This window comes from Dendronephthya gigantea, unplaced genomic scaffold (genome assembly GCF_004324835.1).
Source record: "Dendronephthya gigantea isolate DGI-Jeju-01 unplaced genomic scaffold, DenGig_1.0 000023F, whole genome shotgun sequence".
NCBI lineage: Eukaryota > Metazoa > Cnidaria > Anthozoa > Malacalcyonacea > Nephtheidae > Dendronephthya > Dendronephthya gigantea.
This window is the reverse complement of record NW_021163033.1, coordinates 2,171,823-2,194,238: the sequence shown is the minus strand read 5'-3', so window position 1 is coordinate 2,194,238 and position 22,416 is coordinate 2,171,823. Positions and strand designations below refer to the sequence as shown.

General features: G+C 35.5%; 1 protein-coding gene across 2 annotated transcripts; it reads left to right on the top strand.

Moving 5' to 3' along the window:
* Nucleotides 1-16,798: 16,798 nt before the first annotated feature.
* Nucleotides 16,799-21,466, top strand: LOC114522605. 2 transcript variants are annotated; one of them, XM_028543341.1, is made up of 6 exons: nt 16,799-17,081; nt 17,271-17,309; nt 18,653-18,789; nt 19,732-20,184; nt 20,426-20,485; nt 21,154-21,466. In XM_028543341.1, exons 3-6 carry the CDS (start codon nt 18,741-18,743, stop codon nt 21,390-21,392), a joined length of 801 nt encoding a protein of 266 aa, XP_028399142.1. In that variant the 5' UTR covers nt 16,799-17,081; nt 17,271-17,309; nt 18,653-18,740; the 3' UTR covers nt 21,393-21,466. The 2 variants fall into 2 exon arrangements, with proteins under 2 accessions (XP_028399142.1, XP_028399143.1); XM_028543342.1 differs by lacking the exon at nt 16,799-17,081 and having other exon boundaries at nt 17,249-17,309.
* Nucleotides 21,467-22,416: the final 950 nt, after the last annotated feature.

Here is a 22,416-nt window from a genome sequence, read left to right as displayed (position 1 = left end):
AAGTCTTATATGTATGCACATATATATGTTTACATGGGACATTTAATTCAGGGGGCGGTTGTTCGAAAGGCGTTTAGCTTAAACGGTGGATAAGTCAAAAATGGAAAACAAAATTATCTATTTATTGAACAACTGAGCTGAAATATTTCGATGTAAATGGTTTAATTGTCAATGGAAGTGCATATTAAATGCATAAGATGCAGGTTCAGTCATTCACAGGATGTATGAGAGTATTCTTAAACTTTGGCTTATCCACCGTTTAAGCTAAACGCCTTTCGAACAACCGGCCCCAGTTAGTTAACAAAATGTTATATACCATTAGCTACATATATATATGCACCGTTTAGCTGAGCGCCGATCAGCTGGCCTTTTAGAACTATAGTAAACGAAGCAATATTCATGAATAATACTTTTATTTCAAACGATCAAGGGCAGCAGTTGTATAGTCAAGTTTTACATGGACCTGCATGCATGCGACCCGCGCCAAATTGACCTCCCTTAGCTCTAACTTATAGTCTCGGTTTACAATTAAGCACACTGCCACTGGCAATAGTATCTTATTTCCCTGAACCTGACGAGTGTACACTGCACTATAGTTGAAGTCGAAACAAATGTATATATTCAGTGGCACATTCTCCATTTTAAAAACGTTTATAGTATTTGATTCACTTCATGTTAGTCTGGCGATCAACGTTTTGAACTATAGGAAGTTAACGAGAGTCAACCTTTTTCCTGTGGTCGTTTTCCCAGTGGCTAAATACGGGTTTTACGAAGTTGAACAAGCGTATGGTCATGATTATAAAATGGATCGTCATCTTGAGCTTAATTTTAGCAGTGTTCTTGACCGTAAATCGCCCTCAATATAGAGATTTAATATCGTGACGAGCAATTCTCTTTTTTTTTTGTAACTAGATAAAATATGAGAACCAGAATCAGGCCTCATGCGCGCCCTCATGCCCTCCCGTGACAATTATCATATGCTGTCTTCGACTTTATATTTGGAATGTACAAAACTTCAAAAGTTACTCTGAACTCAAACATCCGCGGTTGCGATGTGGCTCGTATCCGCTCACAATCATGCATGCAAACTGCGTAACCTATATTGTCATGATAAAAATATGCTTTACTCCATGCCAAAGAATGAGGAACTGAAAATCATAGTTTCGAGAAAGCCAAGTCATGAGTGCCTGTTTCATATACGCTTTGTTTGAATGAATGAATGCATGTATGTATATAATAAAGGTCCGCGTACGCTATGACCTGCATGCATATTAGGCGAGGTTAATTCCGGTGACTTGATTATATTGCGTGCATTTTCTATGAGGGAATTTTTCACATAACTTTTCACATTATTGGACATTCCAGCTAAAAATTCTTTAGCAACATTTTTTTGTTTTTATCACAGTGATGAAATCATATAGCAATAGCTACATAAAGTGCTTTTAAAAAACCATGCATTGACATTTTTTAGCCTCTCGGCAGGCGCAGAATTTGTACCAAAAGTCCAAACTATTTCTTCTATGAAAGATATTAATTCAAATGTATAGGTGTAAGAAATGAGTATATTTAAGACTTTCATGTTTTCGCTAATATTTTCATTATCAACATTTTATTGAGTTTTTCTATATTATCATATATATAACATACATGCATTCACGGGCTGTTTATGTGCTTACCAAAGCGAGTTTTATCGAAGAAAACAGACTAGATTACGCGAACTGCATGAATTCAGTTTATATAACGTCAACTTTTAAACGGTTTTCCATTGTGATGTTGGTAAGTGGTAACTCAGTGCCTTAAATGTTACTAATCACCTGGACCGCAGGCTACGAAAAACATTCTTCAACTGACAGTCTTGACCTGATGGCTGCTATTTCAAAAAAGAAGCTTAACTGAAAACGTTGCCCGAAGCCGTGGCATGCAAAAAATCGTAAACAACTCAATCTAGAACATAAAACCCAGGTATATCCACCCTCCACTTGACGGATTTACCTTTAAACTAACGTACATCTATGCGTGTACACCGTCATACCGAATCCCCTCAGGATCTCACAGCCAGGGAGAAAACGTTTATCGTCTTAAAACCGGGAGATCATAGGCGATTAGCAGACATTAGCGGGTTTTAGAGTCTTAGAAATAAACGCGATCTTGAAATTCCAAAGCCAAAGGGTATATGCTTTATTTTTCGGTTTCGAGGTAACGAGTAAATAAAAACGATGGCGACGTATATTAAGTCTATATAGAGCCATCGAATTTAGAGTTCAAGGGCGCGAATGCTATTTTCTTAAAGCGTTTACATTTTCTTCAGATTATTGACGCTTAGAGCGTTTAAAATGCGACAAGATATGAAGATTTGACGGTCTCAAGTAGTGTTTGAGGTTTTTTTTACCATATGCAATCAAGGTTGAAAGCTGCCCTTGCATCTGGGAGGTCAAAATGTTCTCGCGTAAACATTGTACTCGGATTCACTTATCGAACGTATATTTCCTATTTCAGCGAAGTGTCAAATAGCTTGGTTTGAGCGTCACAAACTAGACAATCCACCCAATTCTTCCTTCCGCTGTGCATGTCACAAGACGTATATAGTTTTGCGCACATATTCTTGTTTTAGGGATTATGGGCTAAAGGCGGGTATACCGCAAGGTCTCTTTTTGCCAGCATAATTAGCCCGACTTAATTGTCGCGTTTTATGTTTTCGCGAGACATATGAAAATATGCACGAAAACAGGAAATATCATGAATTATAATCATTTCGCATTAGATATGCCATTCATTGATTTATGTTTGGGAAATTTTTGGCGACGAATTCGCCGTTCGTTTAAATCCCTATAAAATCCTTAAAATCTTCGCAAATCCTCAAGAATTTCCCGGTCGACCCTGTCTAAAAGGATTCCAGTCTAAAATCCCCAATCAATCCCGTAGTAAACTAGTAATCTCCACAATCCCTTCTCACTATACTGATTTGCTGCCGGAAAGAATGAGGGCTCTGGTGAACATTATGTATCTGCAAAGGAGTGTAAATTTGGGTCGCAATTATGCAAATATATACTCTATATTTGAACCAGCGTAATTAATGACCAAGCCTTATCGAGAATCATAGACGGACTCAGGAAGCGAAAGTTTACTTTGATATGCCCTAAATGTGTTTTGAAAACCCCAAATAACCACAGGGAATAAATATGAAACCAATACGAAAAGTTGCATTCTTTATAGCAATACATGAACATATATTACAGAATGTGTCAAAATATTTCGCAACAAACCGCCGGGTATAGTTTCATGAGGCATTTTGCTTGCCTTGAAAATGAGATCTGTTTATAACCATTTCCGATTTCTGCCATTTAATTCTGTCGCAACCATGTTGCGATTAGGAAACCTTATAGAGTCGACTTGCCGCTTCAGCCATGTTTTTTTATAAAGAATATTCGCCCCCTTACCTTGGAAGGAAAAAACGACCCATTTTAGGAGGCTTTAAATGCGCGGCAAAAATGCTTCCGGTAGTCGCTTATCAGCGCAGAGCTCTATTTCAAGACTCGATTTGGTGAAATGCTAAGCTGATTTGAGTAATTTAGTTTTTTGTGGAAGGGGGTTCAGCAAAAATAGCTTTTTCAAGTTTTAAATTCTACATATCCTTACAAAATATAATCATTTATTTAGGCAGTAACAGATATAAGCATAATCAGTTCAAATTCATGGCAGGAATTAAAATTTGAAATTAGATTATATGTAGGCCTTATACAAGCTGTTTCGTATAGTTCTTGATTTCTTGTCTGCTAAACGTCGTTCAGATTACGAGTCGTAATACACACGTACTAAATAGAATCACTGACATAAGGATTAATCGAATCAGTTCTGCCTAATGTCACCAGTCACGTTAGGAAAAGACCACATCAGTGCAAACAAGCATATATTGGAATTTGGAAACACGCGTGCACGGAAATATGCATATCATGCATATTGGAAACGTTTTCTCATGAACGCAAGCTTAAAACATGCCTGATTTTGTGTGTCCGTTTTCAGCTCACCATGGGATTTGTTATATATGTGTATAGTATTGCCAAAAACCATAACATTAATGCTCTTTTTTTGTGTATGTGGATAAAATCATATATAAACATGGTAAGGTCAGATTAATATTATTAAGTATAGTGACCCTAATGGTATTGTAAAACTGCATGTCCAATTTGTCATTATTGAATAAGTAAAGTAAGATATGCAATTTCATTCACAGAATCAATTCTAAAAAAATGACATTTCAGAAACAGCTTTTAAAATGCACATTTAATTATTGAGCTGACCGATATAGAACAACATTTTATGAGTCAAAATGTCAAATACTTTGTGTCTAGATCCTAAAACTTGCATGGGTACCTTATAGCTCCTATACCCACAGTCAGAAAGTCTGTCCATATTGTTCACCATATTGTGGACACTTGTCAACAACTCTAAATATCTTTAAAACTTTAAAAATATTTCTCATTGTTGTTGACAGCTGTGAACAACATGGGCAGCACAACATTGTCCAATCCGGTTCTTATATCAATATTGCAACATTCTGATCGAGGTCAAGTGCTATCGTGAGTGCATTGAGCCGCTTTTCTCGTTACGTTATACTTCATGTAAAACAAAATAAAGGCATACTTGTGTTCCCTTGATACGCGTTTATGAATTTTCACAGTTTTAATTTTGTCGGTGTCGTAAACATGCAGTGTAAATTACATTCGATAAATGCCCTCACGTTAAAGACGATTGAGATATTTAGATTAAGAAGTGTTAATCCTCATCGGCTGAATATCCCACAGTCAGTACATAACTAAGACACTAAATTCTTTCATGATGATTTTGAGAGACATAAAAGACTGTTTTGTAAGGTTATTATATTACTTCACGTCTAGCAGCGCTTTTCAATAATAACATACAAGTGATACAACTTGTAATATAATAACCTTACAAAACAGTCAGACAGTCAGATCGAATTTTGCTTATGCGGCATACAGGTTTACGTGATATGGCGGCTTTGAAAAGAATTTTTCAAAGTGACTATATATACATGAAAAATGGACCTTTCTTACATACAAAAGAGACTTAGAGTGATGTAAAATGGACAGCGAGGCCACTATTTAGTTCGTTCTTCACTGAGTATCAAAGTTTTTTTACCACAGCTACTGAACCTAAATCTTAAATAGCCAGTAAATTCTAAGAAATTTGTGCCAATAATAAAGCATGTATAACCGTATTAAACGTTATAGTTCTCTTACTGAATATCGTCAGCGAATCCTTATAACTTAGGAATTATCGTTAAAACTTCCAATGCGAGAACTGAAACTTTCACTAGCAGAAGTTTACATCGCAAAAGGTAGCGCCTTACCTTGATTTATACCCTTCTTTTCGCCAACAACCAGGAATTTTGAACACAACCTAGCGGTGAAGCACGCAGAATGACGAACGTCAAACTAATCCCAACTTTTTAAAAAACCGAAGACATAACAATTCAGCAATTACCTATATTACGTTTCAATTTTCCGGCAAAACAAGAAATTATCGATCTAGGACTAGAAGTATGTAAAATAACACCAAACACGATATCGTCCAGTTTCTTATGATCAGTTTACGATCTCAGTTTCATCATAGAAACTCGGTTGCATGCCCTAAATACATCATCAGTAACCATGTGAACAATCATGCAGTTTTTTAATCCTTTAATACACCGGTATAAGGCTTTTTCGATTAGTATGTATTGCAATTTGTCAAGCAGGCGATCAGGGTACTTTCATTGCCATTCTGATTTATTAATATTTAGATTGTGGATAGACTTATACTCATTTTAAAACTGGCGGACAAATTATAACTGGCCATTTTACTTCTGGTTGTATCGATATAGAATTATGTAAAATAACACCAAATACGGTATCGTTCTGTAGTCAGTTTTTTTACGATCTATTGCGTCATAGAAACTCGGTTGCATGATTAAATACATAATCAGTGACCATGTAAACAATTATAAAGATTATTAATCTTTTAATATTCCCCAAGGCTTTCTATATAGACTATAAGTTTATACATATATTGGAATTTGGCGAGTAGGTGATTCTGATAGTTTAATCCCAGCGCTGTTCTGAGAATGTTTATCAGTATTTGGGTTTTCGATAAATTACAAAGCGGCGGACAAAATATGCATATATATATATATATATATATATATATATATATATATATATATATATATATATATATATATATATATATATATATATATATATATATATATATATATATATATATTCATTTATTTAATCTTAAAACAGTTTAGTTGCTACTTTAAGTTTCATGCATCTTGCAATCATCAGGCAACTGTTTATTTTGGTGACGCTATTCACTAACGGTTCTTTGTGCACGTGCATGCCCGTTGGTTGCGCGCGCCCGCTCGTGAATTTTGCCCCGTGGAATTTTTCTGTATGACTACATTTCGCGAAAAGTTCTGATCGGCGATTTAGGCTTTTCCTTGCCTTTAAAAGGCACAGCTTTTCTTCAGTGCATAGCCTGCAGTGTTTTCCGTTTTTATAAAAATATTAAATTTCAGACCGTGTTGAGCACGAGCCTACGCTTCCGTTCTGCATGCAACTTACGATTTAGCTTGTAGGAAAGTAAAAATAGGAAACAAATAATAGCAAAGTAAGATCAGTTCTATTATTCCATTATAACAACTATTTATAATTAATAGGCAAGCATCTATTTATCTATCAATAATTATGTCAATATACGATACTTTTTTTGGAACACGTTTCATTTGTAGCTACACCCCCAGCAGACTGCCTGAAAGTCACGCGAGCAAAGTTAATTTTAGTTACTTCTTTCAAACTAAGCCAAACTTTTCGATTTGGTAAGGAGAGCGGCGAGCTTTAAAGAGTTTTCTATATTTAACTGACTTCATAGGACCGAGATTTAAATTTGCCTTAAAGAGCCGGATAAATTGTTGCTCTTGACTCTTGCGTTGATTATCAGTAATAGGATGCGAGCTGAGGAGGTCTATCAGCGTATATAGGTACTTGAGTTAAATTTCATGTAAAAATAATTCAGGAATATATCTATTTCTTCTTGTCATCGCCTTGAATATTTTCAGTAAATTGTTATTTTTACATGGTTTCTATATTCAGTATTTTTGTCATCACCTGGATTATTTTCGGAGATTCAAAGAATAAATTCTTTCAGTGCACGAAATGTATAGCCTTCTGATCCCGTTGACAAATATTCCATAAACTTGTATGCCTGTGAAGGTCGCGGTGGCCGCGAATTACTAAATTTTTACTTTTTTTAAACATGTCTGGTCACTGAGTGTCTCTTAGTGATCTACGATGCGCACATGTGCGCAAAATATATGCATAATTTCTGTCAAAAATAGCTGGGCCGTTTACACTGTACTAAATTCACTATTAATAAAACGGCACGCCTAAAATTAGTACCCCATCCCAATTTTATCCGTGTTTAACCTAGCTGCCAATACAGATGCCTATATCGATACCAGGGGTAATGTATGATTTGTGATTTGAAATGGTTAACTTGCATAGAAGCTGAAAAGGCCGGTCTATATTGATAGTTGATACATATGATTATAACATGCATACTGAAGTTACTGATGTAACTACTTTTGTTTTACCATTGTGGACAGGCATATATAGCACCCCATATATAATGTGAATTTGCTAAAGAGAACGAATGTTTTAACTCTGTTGAAATATATAAACACCTTGTCTATGTCTTATATTCTGATTAGAGCAGCCTTAATGGAGGCAATCTTGATAATATCGTTCCGCGGGAAATTCCTCCCCTATACCCCTTTTCAAAAGGCGTTTCTTCAAAAGAAACCACTTTAACAAATTGACCCTTAGTTATTGCCAGGTCATTACGGGGGTCATAAATCTACGTAGTTTAGAGAGAAGATTCTGCGGACACTTAATGTTTCGTCTGCACTCGAGAAAATTGAGGAAACGCTGGCATTTATGGTGTATGTTGACAGCGGCGTCTTTGCAGACCACGCAATATACAAAACAAACCATATTACATGATATTTGAAGTATACCCCCCGCCTATAATTTTTAAAATGGAAATAATCTTGATGTGAACAACAGTCCCAATCTCTCGTAAAATTCACACTTGTGGCCATTACGTCATGGACGTTCTTCCTAATTATTTGAATTGTGTAAACATATATCACACGCACAATAGATGCATGTGTCTGAAAAATTGAAGTAGGAAGTACTTAAAACTAATCCCATTGGTAATTACCGGTATATGAAGTCGAATATTACAGCATCAATAGACATGGGAAAAGTATATAAAAACGTCGATATATTGTATATGAATGACCTTTGTATGTTACCTTTGTGCCTTTTCATAAACTTACATCTCAATCAACGTGTGGTATTTTGCATATTTGGGGTTGGATGCCAATCTATATATGGTGAAACGTCTTTATATTAATTCATTGGAAACGATTCAAAACATAGTCAGCGATATGATGATATAATTTATTAATGAGAAAATCAAAATAGGTTGTCAACAGATCGATTTTAAGGATTCGATTTTCGAGTATTTTAACTCGTTTATATATTCTTGGAGTGATTCTTCTAGTATCTATTATTATTTATTATAACCTGCTGTAATATTTTTCATAACAGCTTAAAAGTATGAACATTTTCTTAACTTAATTGTACATTCTCAGTTTCTTTCTATATTGGCGGATCGCGTGAATATAATATAATATGTCAGTTTAAACTCACTGAAACCTATACAGACTGTAGTACTGCATGCACGTAAGTGTTTGGTCTCACAATTAAGAATGGCTGGGGTCTATCTCATTTTCCCAAGCATTATTCTGCAGCGTATAGCTTTATAGAGGTCACATCATATTTATTGCACGATTATTGTCTGTATGCGAAGATTTCACGAATGATTTATAAACCTGAAATCTGAACGCTTATTAAGCGACCAAAATGTAATCCGTGCCGCACAGAATGTGCGGCAAGCTATATACCCAGCACTCCACTCGAACATCAATCACCATTGCACGCGTTTCACGATCAGTGCTATATAATTTTAGTTAATGTAATTTTATATGCACATGGCATGTCATGTATTTTTTGCGTCGACAACAAATATATGAAGATGCTTCGTACGTCAATTTATGGGGTCAGACAGTCATTACATTTAATAAAGTTATATTTAATCGAGTACTACATTAATAGAATTTAATTTTATTAACAATGCCAACACAACACATGCACGCGAATTTCTTCTACGTATACTATGTAACGAGTGTTCCCTTCCAAAAATGTGTTCACTGGATGTATTTATTAGTAATTCGAGTATGGCCTTAGTTACACCGCCGAAATCTCTTATATTAATCAAATTTGGAATTTTACAGGGGAAATTTCAGGGGCATATATACAAAGTGCTTGCATGAATCAAATAAACGTTCTCTTAGTGTTTGGTCATACATGATTTCCTTTACAATTCCTATATTGCTTATATGATTAGTCTATCTTTAATGCGTGTTAACAGAAAATAGGCATGCATGCTCAGACCTGTCAGTAAATCTTTCAATTCAAATTTTAAGTCAGTCTTGAACCAGTTAAGGTAAAATTTAAAGTCTAGATCTATTTATATATTTTTGAAATAATTACAAATGAGCTTCGAGAAAATTATGACAATGTTGCATGTCTCCAACTTGATAAAAAATTATACCTGAATGTTGAATGAAGTGTGAAGTGTATTGAGGTGTTTGATCCTAGAGTATAAGATTTTTCTAATCACGACAATATTAGTGTCCTTTGGCACGTTTTCATCGGCGTAAAAAACACATTCCGGATTTCATCGAAGTGTCTTTGTCAGAATGTGTTTCTCAAGAATGTACCCCCTTAAAATGTTTTAATATTACACCTGATATTTTTTCGAAGACAATATTCTGTGTACATTATAGTAAAGCTCTGGCTATTTCTGTACGAAAACAAGTTCGCCCTGTCAGTAAATCTTGGTCAAACAGTCACTGGAATCACTTCCTCAAAGAGAACAGGATGTATTATGTCAATACACGATACTTTTTTTGGAACACGTTTCATTTGTACACCCCCAGGAGACTGCCTGAAAGTCACGCGAGCAAAGTTAATTTTAGTTACTTCTTTCAAACTAAACCAAACTTTTCGATTTGTATTGAAATACAACTATAACTGGTTCTATATTGAAACAGGACGTGAATAATAACCACTCCACCGTTATCAGAGCGGATTTATTTGTAACGAGTAATTATAGTAACCCTTATGTGCGATCATGACCTTCTACTTTTTGAGAAACGTCTCACAACTCACAAGAAGCCATGTTAATGCTGATACAGCACATGATACAGAGAAAATCCATGCATTATCTAAATCTATGAAATACTGAATGTCCATTGTTGCAACAACAGCTTTTGTTTGATACATGAATGATGAATTCATCGTTTTTTATCTAGAAAATGTTTTGCCGAACATTTTAATAAAACCGCGTCTTATGTAAATATCCGTCGCTGAATACAATTGCGCAAGGTAAGGTGTGTTTTCCCATGACGGGATTATTTCAGTCTGAATTTACCACGAATTTGGAATGCAATCAAAAATCACACCGTTGGGGGGTAAATTTAACTGTTTGAAAATAACTGTGGATCCGATGCATTCGTGAAAACTGAGTCACTGCTTTAAACTTATTATTATTATTATTGAAATTACTCATTTCAACAGATTCAACCCTGATAGATAAGTAGTAAGAAAATAGAAACGACCGAGAAAATGAATCATTGCCAAGTCTGAGAATACGTGTCGTGTGGAGTAAGTACATTGCTTGAAGTCTTGAACATGGTTTTTGCTGAAAGACTGTTGACTAACTGCACCTCCGAACGCTGCATGGCAATTGGCACTTTTTGACTGAGAAATTACATACACAAAGCAAAAGAGACCAACTTGCTTCGTTTTCAGTATGCATGATAACCCTTTGTATCGTAAAGGCCCGTTTACACTTGCAATTTTGCTGTGGTTTTCGTCTTTCGAAACCTGTTCGTTTCGTCTTGTGAACGAGTGAACTATTTGCTGATGTTCAATTCTTATACATCAGGGTTTGGTTGTATCAAGCCCGTTTAGCTTAAACGGTGGATAAGTTCAAAATAGAAAGCAAGTCTGCCGTTTTATTCAACAAACGAACTAAATATTTTTAACCTTAATACAAAGATACCGTTTACAACTATATATTCAATGCATAATATTCACGTTGACTCATTCAAGAGAGTTGTAAGAGTGTTAAGCTAAACAGGCTTGATACAACCGGCCCCAGATCTATGCAAAGAAGATAATCGCACATTAAATAGCAACAAAAATCCCAATTGTAAACGAGCCCTAAAGAAATTAAAATTAATCAACATAGATAAAAAGTAACTGGAATCGGATTCGAAGGAGGCCCGCAACCCCTGTTATTTTGAACGGGGACAATTTGAGAATTTATAGACAAATGCGTGGGTTGAAGCGAAATGACCGTGTACTTTGTAACTGTGATGTAAAAGAGGCGAGGTTTTCCATGTTTCTCTACTAGTTGAGATGGGAAGTCGCCTAACTTGCATTATAGACGGTTTTCAAAGATTTAATTTATATTTTTTCATAGTATTGTAATTTATTTGATACTGCTAGAATAGTCTGAGTAGAATTTTATTGCGGCACTCCCATAGCTCATTGATGAGATAATCCCAGCTTTGTGTATAACTGAAATCAATTCTCTCCTTGAATGACTCGCCAGCTGTCGGTGACATATGAAAAATAGACTATACTCCCTAATGTTAGGAATGCAACAACGGATTATATCACAATTGCTGCGTATGTAGGCTCTGGTCGGAAGGGTGTAAAGTTTTAAACATTCTATACGACGTCATCGACGCATTGATAGACCACCCAAACAATAGAATATCGTAATTGGTGAATACCTGCGCACTGCTCCTTAAATATATCAAACGTGGCCAAAATGACAAATTTACTAACGGATGTCTTGAAAATTCGTGTCACCGGCAAGTTTTGCGGTGTATAGACATTGCAAACGAGCTTAACAGATGCTTAGACACATCAGACACGGTTCTTACAAGTTAAACACATTCAGGATGTTTTTCACACATTATTAACAACCCAAATTGTGCAAATATGTTTATACTTCATTAATATATTTGCTGGTCGAGACAAGTCTTTGTAGGCCGATAGGTTGAAGTCACGAAAGGCTTTTTGTAGCACCATGCACGCTGTGGCAAGTTTTCCCAATTTTTAAAAAGAGATATTTGGCTCATATAAAGAGTATATTTAGCTACTTTAGTGAACCACAGTGAACCAAGACGTTTTTGGTATTGATCCTAACCTTTCTTGTTAGTACATGCACATGACAATTTATAGGGCAGAACAGCGTTCTGTTTTGACTGTTTGAGTAATTGTGTACAGCAGAAGCTGAAGTGATAAATCAGTCCCAATCGATTTGACATTTAGCAACATTTTGTCCAACACAGATTTTTGTTTTTTGTATTAATCTTTCGAATCAAAATACTTTATTCATGCATATCCAAACATCAAAACTTTGCTCATTCTTTTATTATACTGGTTTTCCATTCACTGCAAACATTCGCGAGGAATTTGATATCCTATATATTGCTTTCGTTTGAAGCAGAACATATAGCAAATTTCATTGCATGACCGCACAGAATGTGATTGCACAAAATCGACTGTAAAATGTTTCACTGAATGGAAATTCCCATTGAATGTGGTATCTGCGGCTCAAAATTCCTTTCACGTTTTGGAGATGATGGGTAATCTTGTGTTTGTGTTGATGCCGCGCCTGAAAACAGGATAATTAAATAGACTTTGATAAATTGATTCTGTAGTGCCTTTGAGAAGATTTGAATATATAAGCTACTTGCCTAAAAACATGCGCGGATGCCATAAATTATATTGACCCACCCTTTAGGTGGTTTTGTCGTAACTACGCCTTATTTGGATCCGTATATGAAGGCTATTGACTGTTGTATGGTAATTCTGACGAAGCATACGGCAGGCAATTAAAGTTTATATCAAAGATCAATCAAGTTGTTTGGTTTGAGCGTCACTTGAAAACAATCTGTTGACAATATAATTTAGTATTGTTCCACTTCCCGTTTCAAAAATGCTACCAAGCTGTTTTTGCCAAATACTGATAGGCATATGAAAAATCAATTACATGAACTATTTGCCAAAAATAATAGCCCATCGGTATCGTCAATTTGTTCGGCTGGAGTTTGTTCAAATATATTTTTCATGGGAAACAAAAATATAAATGACATATTGAGGTGCGTATCATATAACCTCTTACAACTCCTGCTAATGTCATGAGCCCGCAACACGTGAGCCCGCAACACATGAGCCCGCAATACGAGTTCATTGCGGTTACATAAAATCGAGCCCTTTTTCAATAGCTGTCCTTCTGTGTCCATTATACTAAATATTATAATACCGTCATGCAAATGTCAATATAATTTGTTAATCCAATGAAACCAAGTCCCGCGTATACAAATTCCTTCGGACTTTAGCGAATAGCGCTGATTTTAAAGTTCTCGATAAAAGCGACCCGCACGGAAACCTTAGTGATGATCGTATTTTCTATCTAATTATAGGGTTTCTTATAACAAAAGCTCGCGATCAATATCGCCTTAAACGCATTCCTTGGGTAACAAATACAGGGCAAACCTATTTCCCGTATATATAATCCAATAATTTGTTGAGATTTTCTACAAATTGAACCGAAAACTTGTTATAATAAGCCATGTATATTTCTCCCTTCGTGGAGAGTTGAGAAACGTGTTTTCACAACTTACAAGGGCGTGTTAAATATTGAGACGATGAGAATGGCTTTAAATTGAAAAACCATGTTTTTTAACCGAACAAGATAATCGGTTCAACACTTTTAATTTAACTTAAAAGTTCCTTACGAATGGCGCCTAGCTAAAAAAGTCAAAACGCCTGTATGTATATCTTTAAGAGTTTCAGGCAGTTGATAAACTGTTTGAAAAATCAGATTCCTCTCTTGCCTTGTCATATTTATATAGCGTAAAATATAGACTAAATGAGCTCCGCAAACTCAGAGATGTAATCTGTTATCTAAACATTCAATTATCCAATATACGCATTAGACTCTGATTCCTTTATTGTGCACTAAGTGCAAAATCTCCTTTGTTTAATTAAAAGTACCGATGAAAAGCGAAAAACTATCAAATACAAAAGGTTTTAAGAGACACTGAGGAAATTATCCTGATTTTACACGCATTTGAACCGAATGGATGTGCATGTGTGGTCCCTTTGAGCGTTTGGGAGACAACTTTAACAAAGCGAGATACTGTTAACTGTTCAATGTTTCTAGTTTTCTTAAAATTGGCTTAAAGGCCAATATGAAGTTCATATCCTGCTGTTTATATAGTTTTATCTGGTTGCAAATCAGTTCTGGATAAAATCAAAACTTGAGTGTTTGATCTGACATAAACATGCATCACGTTATTCAGGGGTGATTATATAACTTCATGCATGGGAACCGGAACACGCTGTCATGCACTCCGTTGAAAATGAGATTTGCGGTACAAAGTTTTTAAGCAGAAACGCCGGCTGTAGTGGCGCTGGTTAATCGTCTAAAAATCACAATAGACCCATATTAATATAGTGTATACATTTTGATCTAACTAAAGAGATATACCACGGTGAATTTGTGCAGATTCACTTGATCACTTGGAGTTGGGTGCAGTATAAGCAAAATATAGAGATTCTTAATTCCTACATCAATTGTATAACCTTATAGTATCTATTGTGGTTTAATATGAACATGTAAAATCTTCTTTCAAGACCCTACAATCATGTGCAAAAATTATGAGACTTTACGTATTTTAAACACATTTTTTCATAGAAACAACATTGTTTTGGGGGGAGAGGGGGGTAGATACTAGGTGTCATGACCGTGTCTCAATAATTTTTGCACATGATTGTAGGTCGAAATTCGAAATATCAAGATTCATTCGACTGCATGGTGAAGATGTTGAAGGAATTATTGAGAGCTACCTGCAAATGTCAAATTCATGCACTGGTCTTAAACATTTGCCAAGTTGCCACACCGAGCAAAACTGCTGAATTTACCTCTGATGATGGTCAAGTCAATCCATAATTGCACCGCTTGCATGGTATACCATTTCAAATTATTGATAATCTCATGCATACCCGGTTTTTATACAAAGCTGCCCAACTTGGAGATTTCAGGAAGTTGTCATTAGTTTCTGAGCTTCAACTGCCTTTAAAAGCTAAATCAAGGAGTTGGGTAATTCAATTTAGAAATCGTAGGATTTAAAAGTTGACAATTCACGTGTTTTTATCCAATTATATCTCAGTCAGTGCCAACCCTATAAATATTTTTTCTGTTTACACTACCTGATGCGTTTAAATGGTGCTTGTGAGGCCGGGTGGAGAAACAAACATTAATGCCTTTAAAAGGGAATTGAAAAGACAAATTTATTTCTCAGCTTATGCATGTGAGTGACAAAAGAAGCTAAACATTAAAACTTTTAACAGAAGTAGGGAGCATTCGATTCATGTCTTTCAGTTTGCATTGTGAACGCCGAGTGAGGAAAAACAGGGTAACCTATAAAACAACTTTCCATTTTTTTTATCAGCAACTTTCTATATAGCTATTTTTCATTTCTATATTTGTATAAGTAAAAATCTTATAGTATTGTAGCAGAACAATGCCTTAAGTTGTAAGTCATAAGATATGCGGTACCTTTGAACCAAAGGTCAGGAAGTTTGTAAGATGCATAATTGGCCTGAACTGGGCACTCAGGTGGAAACGTCGAGAGGTTTTCCTGGTTTATGAAATAAAACGGATCTACTATTAAAACACATACGTTTAATTCTGTACAGATAAGATAAGTAGTTTTTCTTAAAAACTTCACATGCAATCACAAGTTTTGATAAGCATATATAGGCTACCACAACGTTGTTATTCAAGATTATCCTATCATAATTTCCTTCTGTAAAACAGTAATCGCGCGATTCTTCGAGCACGGAAGATCATATCCAAATCCTCACATAGAGAAACCGCATCTGCATGCTTTACCAGGCCGAGGGACGTTTTTGAAACCGACGGAGAATATTTTTCTATCCGGACCTCGCAGCCGGTAAATAACATAATTTTATAATTACATAACCCCTTTAACTATATACTGTTCCTTGTACAATGAAATTACAATAACATAAATAATGACTCTCCCGATAAAAGCCTGTTTACACTACACTCGATTTATTGGCACGGCACGGTTTAAATGGGTACCTGTTCCCATTTCAACTGTGCTCGGCCTTCTTTTTAGTAGCCTGAACACTAATAAAGTTGAGCACGGGTGTCAATTTTAGCCGTGCCGTGCTATAAATTGAGTGTAGTGTAAACGGGGCTAAAGTCCATTAGGTCGAATATAGGCTTTTTTGCATTTTCAAATTTGCTATGTATGATAACTTGCTTCCATGGTGACCATTTCTGGGTTCTTCTAAATCATTTATCTTGTAAATTGTTTTTCCAAACTACTCCTGTATAAACTCCACACACTTGAACTTTCATCCTGTTAATTATTATAACATTCATAACATGCCTTTTTTGGATGTTTATTCTAAGTACACACAGTAATTTGTTTTAGCAGTGTTTTCATTAAATTTGCTCTTTGAAATTAAATTTGTAGACACATCAAATCATCAGTCAAATTTTGGCAGCTGCCAGAAAAATTCTGCGAGAACGAATTAACGAGCGATATTTTCTCGACCAGAAAAACTAACTGTTCGTGTGTACATGCAGCTTACGAGAAACATAGATGTCTATGATATGCCATAAACAAACAAGTATAAACACGCAGGATTAGTATGTTAAGAAGAAATCTTGTCAAGATGGAGTAGAATACTCGTCTGTTCCTGTGAGGTCAATCTTGTCTATTGATATATACAAATATAAAAAGCTATATTTTGTTTGTCTTTGCCAAGGTATGTATATATTGAAGATCCATGCATGCACTTCCTTCGAGAATCAACAAGATTACTCCGAACTAGTAGATGATCCCCAACAAATAATACGTGCGAAAGTGAAAAGTAAAAGTAAATTGTATTCTGGTTTTATCAAAAGGTATACAGTCAAGTTTTACTATCCAACCGATATCCTTTTTATATCTATAGTGTTTTAAGATGCACCAAATCTGCTGACGCGGACGTGAGGTAAAAAGCCGTTATTTCTACATGTTCACATGCATCGGGGATACAAATTATAAACTTTGTATAACCATGTCATATCTGTATGTCACAGTAAACCAGATGTCTTGTTAATAAATTGCTCTGAGCAAATTGCAACCGAAACTTGTAAGTTCCCTCGTATTTAGCTTATATCATCTGATTTATTTTAATATGCACGCAATTTTACATGCATTTAAGATGTAGCGGTAGTAAATTTACAGTAACCGGCCGCAAAGTATTGAATTATATAAATGTATTTATTTACACTTGCGAGGAAACTTGCAAGTTCCGGTTTCAATTTACTGAAGGCAATTTAACAGTATTGTCAGCAATGTTGCAACATTGCGGGGAACAGAACACCCGGTTTGACAAATTAAAACTCGGTTCCTATTATATTAGCGGCTGTTTGCATGTCACCACAGTTATTAGAATATACATGGTTTGGAGACTATAGATGGAAGTACAATACAACTCATTATCTATGTTATTGTTCAGGTCACATGTCTATTGTATTTTTGCCCAACTAACCAATAGCAATGGCTTGGCTTAGCTCCTCAACCGTGACTTGAACAACATGTTAATTCAGACCTTACTATTGGTTTATTTGTTCAAAATACAATAGACACATGACGAATAAGGAATAATTTTTTGCATAAATGTTCCCCGACATAGTTAATGAGTTCTATTGTACTTTTATGTAGCCTCTAAACCATGTATATTCTATTTACTGTGATGTCACGACCGCGTCGTTGTATTTTTCAAACTCGCTAAAGCTAAAATGAACGGGTGATAGTTTTATTCAACCGGCCCAATTAAAAAGTGCACCATGTTTACAAATTTACAGATATTCACGAGAATTTTCTACATTGCTTTCTTCAATGATTATGCATGTATATATATTATACACTTAATGTATGCTCCCGAGGGAAATAGTGAGTTTTGTTTTCCCAAGAGTCTGAATGTTTTGAGACTCGAGGGAAAACAAAACTCACTATTTCCCGAGGTAGTTCACAAGTGTTTTGTTATATAGGAACGAAAACATACAAATGATACATGTTACGCAGTAATTTCGTTTAAAAAAGAAACCCACTCCCTTTACTTTGTTATGACAAGAAGCGGGCAACAATTTTTACTTGTTTTCCTGGCGGGAAACATTGCATTTATTTAAAGTCATGTGACTATACGAATGAACTAATCACATTCAAAATACTATACAACAATATAAATCATATGCTATATTCATGCAGATATAATCAGATTAAATACTTGTACCTGCCAATTTATTCCTCGCCATATATCATTTCATTCGCATTTTGATCATTATGTAGAATATAACATTACTAGTGGAAAGCTCACAAAGTTCCGACAGGTGAAAAAGAAACATTAGGAGCGAGTTTACAACGCCAACGGCGAAAAATGATCTTTTGGCTCACTTTCATCGCTTTATGTCTTGGAAAACACTTTGGTGAGTAGATTATATAGTATCTTTTGCTTTTTTTTACATAGTAGTTGTGCATAGTTTAATCAGTCATAAAAAAATTACAAACCGAAGAGACTGAGCAAAACGTAACACGCACACAAACTTTGAATAAACAAAACATCTTGTGATTTGTGAATACAATTTATGAATACATTTCTTGTATATTTCAAGTGCAAATATAGCTACATGCCTTACATGCTATACATGCCTTAAATATAGGTACATGCGCGCTACTACAGTTTTCGCGAAACGCGCATTAAATACCGGTTAAACCTGTTTGCTCCGAAAAATATTGAGAAATTCGTTTGCTTATATTTTTCTGTTGATTTATGGAATTTGTCAATTAGTTTGGGAAACTCTTTGAAAGATTCCTTACTTCCTGATCACTGACCAATCACGATGATCCAAGCACTTCATTGGTCAATGCAATGCCCACTAAGAAATGATCAATAGTTAGATCAGGGAGGTTTTGGAAATATCATGAATTGTGTAAGCCGACTGATCATGATAAATTTGATTTGAATCGCTCGATAATTTCGGAGCGCTTTAATTGCATCGAGTGTAAATCTTGGTTTTCACTCACGACAAAAGCATAAGTGTAAGAAGAGGCAAAGGCAAAACATGCGTCACAAGCATCAACATGCATAAGCACAAACATAAAGTGAACCCTGATTCCCATTTACTCGTGAAGTGTCGTGATTTGACAACAATGACAGATTTGAATAAGGTATAAAGACAAATTTACATCCGGGCTATTTTTCATCCGTGAAAATGACTTGTTTACGACAAGTAAGACTAAAAGGAAACCAGGCTTAAGGCCGAGGCTCGGCGATGAAGGAAAAAATATAAGAATAAAAAAAAGATAAGAATTCTGTCCATCCGAAAGTGCTCATATTCATAGGTTGTGTATGCACATACATTTTACAGGGAACGCTAAAGGGAACGCTATGAATGATATAACTGTCAACATATCAATTGACAACCGTGGTCTTGTGGTGACTGACACTGGTGAAGAGCACAATGTTAGTAACGAATGGCGACAACCTGAGCATTTCATCTTGCCAGGCGACATACAATTTGTGACGATAAAAGCTCGGAATGATCCAGGAGGTCCTGGGGGAATTCTCGCCTCCTTCAGCAATAACGTCACCACGGATGCTTCATGGGAATGTGCGGATATGAAAAGTTGCCAGACCTCTTGTGGTAATGTGAGATCTGAACCAGCGTGGAAGCAAGCCGTGACTTATGGCCAAAATGACAATTCGTCCACGATATGGTATAGGGCCAACAGAGGTAAATTAGACGGGATTGAATCAAAGGCATACTGGATATGGGTACAGAACTGGACGGCGACAGATGTATGGTGCAGAAAGACGTTTGGTAAGATTTATACGACTTCATTAAAGAATGTCATGATTTCTTTACTCCGTATGTTTGATTGTTTAAAACGGTGAAAATTGGTGTATTTACTTGGTGTATTTACTTGGTTGGTCAAACCTAATCGGCCAATCACAACGTATTACTTCCAGTGGTCTATGCACCAGTAACGAGTTTTCAACCCGATGTCTGAAATCTATACATCAGCTTATCTCTTTCTAAACGTCCATGATTTCATTTTCAGAAACTCGCTTGAAAATTCCAATTCGGATGCCAATATCCCCGCACGTTAAAGGCGGGAAAGGTAGGAAGTTATTACAATCCATCGCCATCTTTACTCAGTGAAATTTCGCGTAGACGAAATGAATCTATATTTTTGGAACTTGCAAAAATGAATTTTAATAAAACGTTGTGCAAAAAAATTATAGTTGATATATTTCTAACGATAGAATCCCATGCAGATCTATGTCTTTATCTATTTTTCAAATGGCTTGCTTTATCAGTTTAACGCTGCCGGGAATTTTTTTGAGTGGGCAAAATAGACGGTCCAGAACCTTCCCACGTTCTAATTGAATTTAGAAAATTACAAATCTGAAAACCTACAAATCTGAAAGTATATCTCACTGGCGCATACATGCTCATAATAAATTTCATAATAAATTAAAATTTGATTTCAATCAATAATTTTCATTTCAAAAATAGTTGATTTCTTAATGCCTAATTTCTTTAATTTCTAACTGTTATAAACTGAAGGAAGGTATAAATTGAAAGCTAAATAACCCCTCTCCAGACTGCATAAAAACTAATTAAATAAAAAATTCAATATATCCTGCAAAAAGGTTTGTTAATTTCTATTTCTCAGTTTAATAAGACACCCTGCATGGGTATGTATTTTCCTTGTCTTTCTGCAATAAATCATAATGCAATAATGGAAAGAATACAATGGAAACACTCCCGTTATTTCCTTCCTAGCTTGCGAACCCATGTATGCAATTCGTATGGAGAATTACAAGCTCGAGGGCTCCGTTTTTTATGAATTTCACGCCAAACATGTTGGGGATTGCGGCATGAAGTGCTTTGCAAATCATCAATGTTTGTCGTTCAATTACATCTCCTCTTCAAAGATTTGTGAACTCAATGATTCAGCTGAACAGTTGGGCTCAGACAAAGTGAAACCAGCTCCTGGGGTTACGTATTTTTTACCGAAATAATTCATAAACATGCAGACACACCTAGCCTCTTAAACGAGTGTCTCTTAAAGTGGACAAAATAGTTAAGTCATACATGCACCATGCACTGTTTTATTTCTTTCTTTTAATCTAAATTAAAGCAATAAATTATCTCTATAATCTACTATTTTTTAGTTTTAGCTGTATATTTTTGTTTACCTTTCCGGCGCTTATTAGGGCTGTTTACATGATCTGGCTTAGACCAGAGTCCACGAAGCGTGAGATGACTTCGAGGTGTTGAAACATGTGTTTATGACACGAAACAAGCACATGCTATTGTTGGGATGACTAACAGGGTACCAGGATTGTGTTATATGCTCATTTCAACACGTCAAAGTCATCTCACGCTTCGTCGAATCTCGGCTAAGTGGGATCATGTAAACAGCTCTTAATAGATAATGAGATGATAATGAAGCTTAATGAGATTTATCACATAATCTATTGTTTGAATTGCATTCGCCGCGACCAAAATGCGACGTATAACCTAGGCCTTAGTTCCTGTTGAACTAGTTTATATACATGCAAATGTGTTTCCGCCATTTTGTTTTTTCTGTTCAAAATCGTCAATTGAATTGCAGTATAAATAACTGTAATTCTCTGGACCAGTCAGAAACCAATCTTATTAGTCATCCACAGCACATCGGTCGTAGAGAATCTACGATGAATTTCGACGTATTAAGACCAGGCTTTATATCAGTGCTAAACTGATGCAACTTGAGGTTGAAGCGTTCAAAATAAATGGAAGAAATCTTAAAACGAGGAAAGAATAATCAGAAGTGTGTCTATGAATATTGAGTCTTGAGATTAAAGACACATTTTTGGACTTCGATTTGCAATGTAACATACGTGAGTGCGCATTATATACGTTTAACTTTAGTTAGTAATATATATATCTTACTTAGCAGCTTAAATTCCTTGGATCAGTATGGTAATGGACTTCGTATTGTTATTTGTTTTAGAAGCTATTAAAGACCCCCATTGCAAAGTAAAACCATACACTGATTCA